Source organism: Apodemus sylvaticus, chromosome 18 (genome assembly GCF_947179515.1).
Source record: "Apodemus sylvaticus chromosome 18, mApoSyl1.1, whole genome shotgun sequence".
In the NCBI taxonomy this organism is placed as follows: Eukaryota; Metazoa; Chordata; class Mammalia; order Rodentia; family Muridae; genus Apodemus; species Apodemus sylvaticus.
Genome location: NC_067489.1, coordinates 53,183,569 through 53,194,238, shown reverse-complemented (window position 1 = coordinate 53,194,238; position 10,670 = coordinate 53,183,569). Strand labels below are relative to the sequence as shown.

General features: G+C 38.4%; 1 protein-coding gene across 1 annotated transcript; it reads left to right on the top strand.

Annotated features, from left to right (window-relative positions):
* The first annotated feature begins 1,559 nt into the window (after positions 1 to 1,559).
* On the top strand, positions 1,560 to 3,854 carry Adam29 (ADAM metallopeptidase domain 29). The gene has a single exon (XM_052161971.1). The coding sequence runs from the start codon at positions 1,560 to 1,562 to the stop codon at positions 3,852 to 3,854; it is 2,295 nt and encodes a 764-aa protein (XP_052017931.1).
* The last annotated feature ends 6,816 nt before the right edge of the window (positions 3,855 to 10,670 follow it).

The following is a 10,670-nucleotide window of genomic DNA, read 5'->3' as shown; positions in this document are numbered from 1 at the left end:
CACTTGCCTCTCATCATCTGATTAGCTCTAGTGTTAACTGGCTTTGCTGTTTCTGACTGGAGCCTGTCTCTCCTGTGCGCCTAGGATCCTATTATTCTGTAGTCCTGTGATCCTGTATATGTCAGAACCCCTGGGCAGGGGTGGGTGTCAAATTGAAACTGGGTTTTGGGCTGAATATATTGGCATTCAGAGTAGAGGCTGTGCTCCCAGGACAGGACCAAACTGGAAAGAGCATGAGTCTGTAGCTGGGTGGGTTATCTGCTTCTTGGGGTCCTGGAGTGCTGGTTTTAGTAGGTATTGGTAAAGGGGTTTGAGGTCTTACCTGTAATCATGGATGTGTCAGAATATGTGGGGAGTCGAGCTGTAGCTGGGGTGTGGTCTGAATGGGTTGGGATCTAGAGCAAAAGCTCTAGCTCCAGCAGAGCTTTTTATATGGAATATTTTTATTGGTAATATTAAATACATTTACAATGACATAATTGTTTTTTAAAATATCTCTCATATTGTGTTATCAAGTAATTGATTATCTAACTTCAAAAAGAAAAGCCAATACTCCATCCAGTTAGATAAATGAGATTGGAATTATATGAAAAAAATTTGCATACTTAGATAATGGTAAACTTATTCATTGTTTTGTGTTTCACATGTAATAATTTATAGACAATTTTCATTTTCTGTGCCTTCTGCCTCCTGTTGCTTCTTATTTTTAAGGTTTATTTATTTTATTTATTCATCTGTATATGACTATAAAATGTAGCTGTATTACATGTGTAAGCAGCTCATAAAGCCTAGGTTAATAGTATAATGTGTGAGTATTGTAAAGAGCAGTGAGCAGAGTTCTCTGGAGGAAACCTTAGTGCTCTTAATGCCAAACAATCATATCTTCAGTCCCCTACTCTCAACATTTAATTAAAAATGCCAATCATTTTCTTCTTTCTTTCCTTCATTCCTTACTGCCTGCCTTCCTGCACTTTTTTTCTTTGATTTTGTTTGTGATGCTAAGAATTGAAACTAGGATCTTGAAAATGCTAGGCAAGTCTTCTAGCACTGATCTATATTTCCAACCTTTGCTTTTTTGATAAAGGGTCTTTCTAACTATTTTAAGCTGTCTTTAACTTACCATTCTCATTTCTTCTCTTCAATGTGCTGAGATTAATGAACCATGCCCTCAGGCAATATCTTTGGTCATTCCATGAGCACACCTCAGTCTTTTCATTCATTTCATTCATTTTCTTTTCTTTTCTTTTCTTTTCTTTTCTTTTCTTTTCTTTTCTTTTCTTTTCTTTTCTTTTCTTTTCTTTTCTTTCCTCTCTCTCCCTCCATCCCCCCTCTTTCTCTCTCTCTCTTTTCCATCCAATCCTGCTTTTATAACCACCCTCATCCTCCATGTTGGGTTTTATTTTTTTACAGGAATACAGATCTAAAGATTTGACCTTCCAGAGGACATATGCCTAATTATTCACACTGCACGCTGACCAGCCTAGAAGAACTCAGAGTAGCCATGAGTGCCAGTTCTTAATTCTTCTTTGAATCAACGTTTGCATGGGAGCCACTATATAATGATTATGATTGAAGCATTGTTATGCATGCGAATCTTGTGCCTGACACAACTGTTTTGGATTTTCCTGTCTTTTCCTGAACTCACTCAGGCTGGGCATTGGCACTATTACAGTTCCACAGAAGTGGTGATTCCCATGAAGATAACTGAGAAAACTAGAGGAATGAACCCTCAAAATTGGATCTCCTACAGCTTTAAACTTGGAGGCCAGAGACACATCATCCATATGAAGATCAAGAATCTTTTTCTAACCAGGCATCTCCCAGTGTTCACCTACTCTGAGCAGGACTTTCTGCTTGAAGAATACCCTTTTGTACAGGATAACTGCTACTACCATGGTTATGTGGAGGGTGACTCAGAATCATTAGTTTCCCTCAGTACCTGTTTTGGAGGCTTTCAAGGACTGTTAGAGATAAATAACATTGTTTATGAAATTATGCCCAAGAAGTTTTCAACCAAATTTGAACATCTGGTCTATAAAATGGACAGTAATAAAACACAATCAAGAAGTTCCAGCCTTATGCAAGATAACATAACATGCCAAGTAGAGTTACAAAGAAGTCGAAATTCCACCCTCAAGCAAAGTAGTTTTGAAGGCTGGTGGACACATACTAGAATTGTTGAATTAGTAGTAGTGGTGGATAAGACACTATATGACCACTATGGACATAATTACACAGTAATGCTGTTAGATCTATATTCCGTGATAAGTATAGTGGATACCATTTATGAGGCAATCGGTATTAAAACATTATTAGTTGGTTTGGAGATTTGGAATAAGAAAAACCCTATCGTGATAGATGATGTAAGAAAATCTCTAAGACTGTATTGCCAGTGGAAAGCCTTGAACTTTCTTCATCGATTAAAACACGATACCTCGCATCTTTTCATACACAGGCACTTGAGAGGATTAAGTGGCATAGCTTCCACCAATGGGATTTGTGATCCAAATCGTAGTTGTGCAGTTGTTACTTTCATAGACAGAACTTTGAACCTTCGTGCCCTTGGAGTGGCTCATCACTTAGGTCATAATTTGGGCATGAACCATGATGAAGATACATGTAAGTGTAGTTACAGTAAATGTATAATGCACATGGACAGCCCTCCAATACCCAAATTCAGCAATTGCAGTTACAATTCCTTTTGGTCTTACACTATGAAGTACGGAAGCTGTTTGATGGAAAACATGTACATGAAGGATATCTTTAACATGACACACTGTGGAAATGGTGTTGTCGAAGGCAAAGAGGAGTGTGACTGTGGATCTTTAAGGAACTGTGCACATGACTTCTGCTGCATGTCAGACTGCACTCTGAGTATTGGGGCTTCCTGTGCCTTTGGACTTTGCTGCAAAAACTGTCAGTTTTCACCATCAGGGACTTTGTGTAGAAAAAGTGATAATGTGTGTGATCTTCCAGAGTGGTGCAATGGAACATCCCCTGAGTGTCCAGATGATTTTTATGTGGAAGATGGAATTTCCTGTGGAGTTTCAGCCTATTGTTATGAAAAGCGATGTAATGACCGCAATGAACATTGTAGGGAGATTTTTGGCCAGAATGCAAAGACTGCAAATGGACATTGCTACAGAGAAATAAACACTAAAGGTGATCGTTTTGGCCATTGTGGTCTTCAGGGACCTACATATATAAAATGTGAAAGCAATGATTCACTTTGTGGGAGAATTCAATGTGATAATGTGATAGAAATTCCCCATTTGCAAGATCACAGTACTGTTCACTTTGCTGTTGTTAACAATGTATCATGCTGGGGTACTGATTACCACACTGGGACAAACCTAACTGATATAGGTGATGTAAAAGATGGCACTGAGTGTGAGCAAGATCATATCTGTATCCATAAGCATTGTGTACATATATCTGCATTGGACAGTAACTGTTCACCTACATTCTGTAATTATAGGGGCATTTGCAACAACAAACATCACTGCCACTGCAACATCCGCTGGGATCCCCCTAACTGTATGATAAGAGGACATGGAGGTAGTGTAGACAGTGGCCCACCTCCTAAAGCAAGGAGAAAGAATCCATTTTTCTATCTGATTCTATTAATGCGAATTATTTCCCTTTACCTTTTAAGTTGTCTTTGTTGGCTACTTCTTTTCAGAAATGAAAATAAACAAACCCCCCAAGTTCAGTCTACACCTGTAGAAAAAAGTGAAGTTTCAAAGGAAGTTTCAAGCCAAAAGTCTAGTTCAGTGCATTTCCAGAGTCCACCTCAGTCAAGAAAGCCATCACTATTGGCTACATCAACATCATCTGAAAAAATTACCGATTAAATATTAATCACTAGTATGATTCTCATTTTTCTTCATGAATTTAAGTAATCTGAAGACTGATTTCATTTGTTCTATTACTGATAAAGCTGCTATGAACACAATTGAACAATGCCCTTATGGGATAGCATTTTGGGGTATACCCACAGGAATGGTTTAGCTGAATCATGAGGTAGAACTATTTCCAATCTTCTGAGAATACTATAAATTGATTTGCACAGGGATTATAAAAGTTTGAACTCCCATTAGCTCTGGAGGAGTGATACCCTTGCTTGGCAATTTCTTTAGCATGTGCTGTCCTTTGAGATTTTAATCTTTGCCATTCTGATGTGTGTAAGGTGTGTCAGAGTCATTTTGATTTGTATTTCCATGATGACTAAGGACATTGAACATTACTTTAGATGCTCCTTGGCTATTTGAGATTCCTCTGTTGAGAATTCTCTGTTTAGCTGTGTACTCCATTTTTAATTGGGTTATTTGGATTGTTGGTGTCTAAATACTTGAGTTCTTTTTATATTTTGGATATTAACCTTCTGTGAGATTTAGGGGTAATGAAGACTTTTTTTATAATAAGTAGGCTGTTGTTTTGTCCTGATGATGGTGTCCTTTGACTTAGAGACAATTTTCAGTTTCATGAGCAGCTTTATCAGTAATAGATAGAAACTGGAAACAACTCAGATGTCTGTCATCTGAATAATGGATATGGAAAAAATGTGGTATATCTGCACAAAGGAATACTACTCAACCATTAAAAACAAATACATCATGAAATTTTCCAGACAAATGAGTGGAACTAGAAAATGCCATCCTGAGAGAGATAATCCAGACAAAGCCTTGGACTCAAGTGTATCCTGCATACAAGATATTCAGGAGCAAAGATAAAACAGAGCCTGGGAGAATAGCCAAGCAAAGACTACCCCAAATTGACCTTAGTGCCTGAGCCATTGGTGTTCTATTCAGGAAGCCGTTTCCTGTCTCGAGTTCAAGGCTATTCTCCAATTTTGTTCTGTTAGGTTAAGAAGCCTGGGTTTTTGTTCAGGTCTTTGATCCATTTGGATGTGAGTTTTATGCAGGGTGATAATTGTGGATCAATTTGTATTCTACACACAGACATTCAGTTAGACCAGCACTATTTGTTGAAGATGCTCTCCCTTTTCCAATATATGAGTTTGACTACCTTATCACAAATCAAGTATCCATAGGTGTGTGGGTTTATTTCTGGGGCTTTGATTTAATTCCATTGATCCTCCTGTCTGTTTCTCTACCTACCAGTATAATGAAGTTTTTATAACTGTTGCTCTATAGTACAGGCTGAACTCAGGAATAGATACCCCGAGAAGTCCTTTCATTGTTCAGGAGCTTATTTTTTCATTTCTTTTATTGGATATTTTCTTTGTTTACATTTCAAATGTTATCCCCTCTCCTATTTTTCATCTCTGGAAAACCCCTATCCAATGCCCCTCCCCCTGCTTCTATCAGGGTGTTACCCCACCTATCCACTCCCATCTCTTATGCCTGACACTCAATACACTGAGGCATTGAGCCTTCACAGGAACAAGGGCCTCTCCTCCCATTAATACCTGACAAGGCCGTCGTCTGCTACATATGTAGCTAGAGCCATGGGTCCCTCTCTCACTGACTGTCCCAGCCAGGAACTTTCAGATCCGAAGGGGAACTTTTGAATCTCAGGAGAGGGCACAGGTTCAGCGAGATGACAGACAGAAACAACCACAGAAGTGGTTTGAATCTGAATGTATTTAGGAGCTCTAAAGCAAGGATTTTTATACACAGTTGGTATTACCATTTCAAAAGATGTATCTAGTAAAGAAGGCACAATTATAACCATTTGGTACAAGGAAATGCAAAATGATCAGGTACAATGTTTCTCATGTAACAGATACAGAGGATCAATTTACAGATGCCATCAAACTTCCTAATTAGAATACAGAGTCAGTACAGTGTACAGTAAACCTTCAAAGAGTTTGAAGTTTCTTATACCCCCTGAGTCTTTAATTTTTGTGAGAAATCCTTATCTAACACTTAGCTTCTATCTTGTAAAAAAAAAAAACAAAACAAAACAAAACAAAAAAAAACTTCCTGACTTAATCAATGCTTTCCATACCAAAACCAGCTTCATCCACATACACACAGCCATATAAACCTGCATGTGGTTGGAAGGTTGTAATTATGGAAATGACTATGAGGCAAAGCATTGCAATTCTTTATTTTTTTTTTAATTTTTTTTATTGAGTGTCTTCTTCATTACATTGCCAATGGTAAAACCTTTCCCAATTTCCCCCTCCCAAAAGCCCCCCTCCCCAATGATTCCCTACCCCTCCTCCCACCCCCTGCCTCCATGTATATGCCCCTCTGCCTGACACAGTCCCATCTCTCCCCAAACTTTGCCTCCCATCTGTTTCCCTTTATTGTTTTCTCTATTGAGCCTTTACCTGACCAAAGACCACTCCTCCCACTGATGCCCAAAAAGGCATTCCTCTGCCACATTTTTGGCTGGAACCATGTAAACCCCTTGGTTGATGGTTCAGTATCAGGGAGTCTTGGGGTGTCTGGGTGTTCGAAGTCATTGTTCTTCCTATGGGGCTATATACCCCTTCAGTTCCTCTGGACCACCCTCAGATCCTCTGTTGGGGATCCCAAGCACAGTGCAATAGTTGGCTGCTAGTTTCTGCCTTTGAATTTGTAAGGCTCTGGCAGGGCCCCTCTGGAGACAGCCATGGCATGCTCCTTTTGGTACAGGATTCTCATAGTAATATCAGGGTTTGGTGACTATTTATAGGATGAATCCCCAGGTAGGGCACTCGCTGGGTGGCTTTTACTTCAGACTCTGCTCCACACATTGCCTCCCTTGTTGCTCTTGTGAGCATTTTGTTCCCTTTCTCAGAGGAACCATAGCACCCTCACTTAAGTCCTCATTCTTCTTGAGCTTCCTGTGCTGGATGAATTGTAAGTTGTTTATTTTGTAGTTAGTCTCCAGAGAATTAAATAATCCTATTAAAAATGGGGTACAGAGCTAAACAGGGAATTCTCAACTGAGGAAACTCAAATGGCTCTAAAGCAACTAAAGAAATGTTCAGCATCCTTAGTTATCAGGGAAATGCAAATCAAATGCAAATCAAAACAACACTGAGAATGACTTACACCAGTCAGAATGACTAAGATGAAAAACTCAGGGAACAGCAGATGCTGGAGAGGATGTGAGGAAAGAGGAACACTTCTCCATTGTTGGTGGGATTGCAAACTAGCAAAACCACTCTGGAAATCAGCTTGGCGATTCCTCAGAAAATTAAAACTGTAGACCCATGTATACCACTCCTGGGCATATACCCAGAAAGTGCTCCTACATATAATAAGGACACATGCTACACTATGTTCATAGCTTCCTTATTTATAATAGCCAGAAGCTGGAAAGAACCCAGATATCCCTCAACAGAGGAATGGATACAGAAAATGTGACATGTATACACAATGGAGTACTATTCAGCTATTAAAAACAATGAATTTATAAAATTCTTAGGCAAATGGATGGAACTAGAAAGTGCCATCCTAAGCGAGGTAACCCAGTCACAAAAGAACGCACATGGTATGCAGTCACTAATAAGTGGAAGCATTGCAATTTTTTTTAATATTTTTATTTTCTATATTCTTTGTTTACATTCCAAATGATTTCCCCTTTCCTGGATCCCCCCTTCCCATATGTCCCCTTAAAAGGGAGTTTGATGGTCAGTGAGACAACTTCAAAGGCCAGGCCCATGAAGAGAGAAAAGGAGGAAGTCTAGAGCAAACTGCTTCTTGAGAACTATGGACTCATGTTAATTAGCTTGGTTTTTCTTAGTCCGGGCTACTAAGAAGGAAGAGAGCTTAGGAAATTGCCCAGTGAGATTTTCGGCTTCTGCAATGGGTGTTCTGCAAAATCCCAGGAGACATTTCTTCCCTCAGTCTGTAAAATGTTGTTTTACAGATTTCATTAGGGCCACTGTGGCATCCCTCCATGTGTTCTCTTTGGTTGGTGGTTTAGCTTTGGGGATTCTAGTTGGTTGATATTGTTGTTCCTCCTATGTGTCTGCAAACCTCTGCAGCTTCTTCAGTCCTTTCTCTAACTCCTCCAATGGGGACCCTGTGCCCAGTCCAGTGGTTCAGGAGCTTATTAGCTATCCTATTTTCTTTTTGTTGTTTTTCTGTATGATGTTCAGAATTATTCTTTCAAGATCTGTGAAAGTTTTAAAATTATTCTTTCAAGATCTGTGTTTCAGTTTTAGTTGTGAGTGCACTGATTCTGAACATTGCTTTTTTTTAAGATGGCCATATTCATTATAGTAATCCTACATGAGCAAATAAATCCTTTCCACCTTTTTGTTTATGCACGTGTTGATCTTAGCTTCTTCATTTCTTTCTTTTTTAATATTTTTATTTTCTATATTCTTAGTTTATATTCCAAATGATTTCCCCTTTCCCGGATCCCCCCTCCCCATATGTCCCATAAACCTTCTTCTCTCCATCCATTCTCCAAACACCTCCCTCCTTTTTTTCTCTATCCTCATATTCCCCTCCAATGCTAGATCAATCCTTTCCAGGATCAGGACCTTCTCCATACTTCTTCATGGTCGTCATTTGTTATGCGATTTGTGCCTTGGGTATTCAGGGCTTCTGGGCTAATTAATATCCACTTATCAGAGATTGCATTCCATGTGTATTCTTTTGTGACCGGGTTACCTCACTTAGGATGATATTTTACAGATCAAACCATTTGCCTAAAAATTTTGTGAATTCATTGTTTCTAATTGCTGAGTAATATTCCATTATGTAAATATGCCACATTTAAGACAAATCCAAATTCAAAAAATATCTATCCACAAATCTAGTCCTAGTAAAAACCTCTAGTCCTAGTAAAAACCCTAGAAGAAAAGGAGGATAACTATATCTGAGAAACCTCAGCAAATAAGTAATTCTGTCCCAGAAATCAAAAGGGAAGCACACACACACACACACACACACACACACACAGACACACACACACACACACACACGCACACACACACACAGACACACACACAGACACATACACACACACGCACACACACACACACGTACACACACACACATACACACACACACATACACACACACACACACACACATACACACACACACACACACACACGCACACATATGAATACTACCACCATCAAAATAACAGGATATAACAATGACTGGTCATTAATATCGCTCAATATCAATGGACTTAATGATATATAATTAATAATGATAAAAAGACACAGGCAAACATAATGAATACTAAAATAGCACTCATCTTTCTGCTACATGAAATAAAACACCTCAGCAATAAAGGTAGATAAAGGGCAGAAAAAAAATGTTTTCCAAGCAAATAAACCAAAGAAGCAAGATGGAATAGCCATTCTAATAGCTAATAAAGTAGATGTTGAAGCAAAATTAAGAGACAGGGAAGGAAACTTCATACTTATACTCAACAAAGGAAAAATTTACCAAGATAATATCTCAGTTTTGAACATCAGTGGCCCAAATACAAGGGTACCCATATTTGAAAAGTAATATTTCTAAATCTTATTTCATACATTGAAACCCACACATTAATAGTGGAAGACATCAACACCCGCCTCTAACCAATTGACAGGTCATCCAAACTAAAATTTAACAGAGAAATTATGATATGATCAGACATTTTGAATCAAATGGACCTAACAGGAATCTATATAATATATCACTCAAACATAAAAGAATATACCTCCTTCTCAGCACCTAAGGGATCCTTCTGCAAAACTGAGCATATAGTAACAAAGCAAGCCTTAACAGATACAAGAAAACTGAAATAGCACCTTGTATCTTATCAGACCACCATGGATTAAAACTGATATTTAATAACAGAAACATTAGAAAACCTATGCACTTATAGACAGCAAAGAACTCTAGGCAATCATCTCTGGGTCAGGGAAGAAATAAAGAAATTAAAGACTTTCTAGAATTCAATGAAAATAAAGGCACAACATACCCAAATCTATGGGACACAATGAAAGCAGTATCAAGAACTCTCATAGAACTAAAGGCTTTTTATAAATAAATTAGAAAAGTTCTCATACCAATAATTTAAAGGTAAAGCAAATCCCTAGAGGAGGAGCAGAAGGAGGAGGAGGAGCAGGAGGAGGAGGAGGGACAGCAGGAGGAGGGGCAGGAGGAGGAGAAGGAGAAAAGGAAGAAGAAAAGAAGGAAGAAGAAGAAGAAGAAAAAGAAGAAGAAGAAGAAGACAGAAGAAGAAGAAGAAGAAGAAGAAGAAGAAGAAGAAGAAGAAGAAGAAGAAGAAGAAGAAGAAGAAGAAGAAGAAGAAGAAGAAGAAGAAAGGAAGAAGAAGAAGAAGAAAGTACTCCAAAGAGCAGAAGTGGATAAGAAAAAAAAATCCAGGCTGAAATCAGTCAGTTAGAAACAAAGAAAACAATACAAGAATCAAGGAGACCAAGAGTTCCTTCTTTGAGGAAATCAACAAGACAGACAAGCCTTTAGCCAAACTAACCAAGAGACATGAGAAACTGTATCCATATACAGAAAATCAGAAGTGAAAAGTGAGAGATAACAACAGACACAGGAAATTCAAAGAATCATTAGGGTTTACTGTAAAAGACTGTACTCTATAAAATTGGAAAATTTTAACTAAATGCATACTTTTTCTGGGCAGATACAACTTTGTTCAAAGTTAAATCAAGATCAGGTAAACTTTTTCAAAACGCTATAATCCATGAAAGTAGACGCAGTCATGAAATGTCTTCCAAA

Excerpts from the sequence above, each read along its gene's own strand:
- Adam29 (XM_052161971.1), top strand. The coding sequence starts at position 1,560 with ATGATTATGATTGAAGCATTGTTATGCATGCGAATCTTGTGCCTGACA.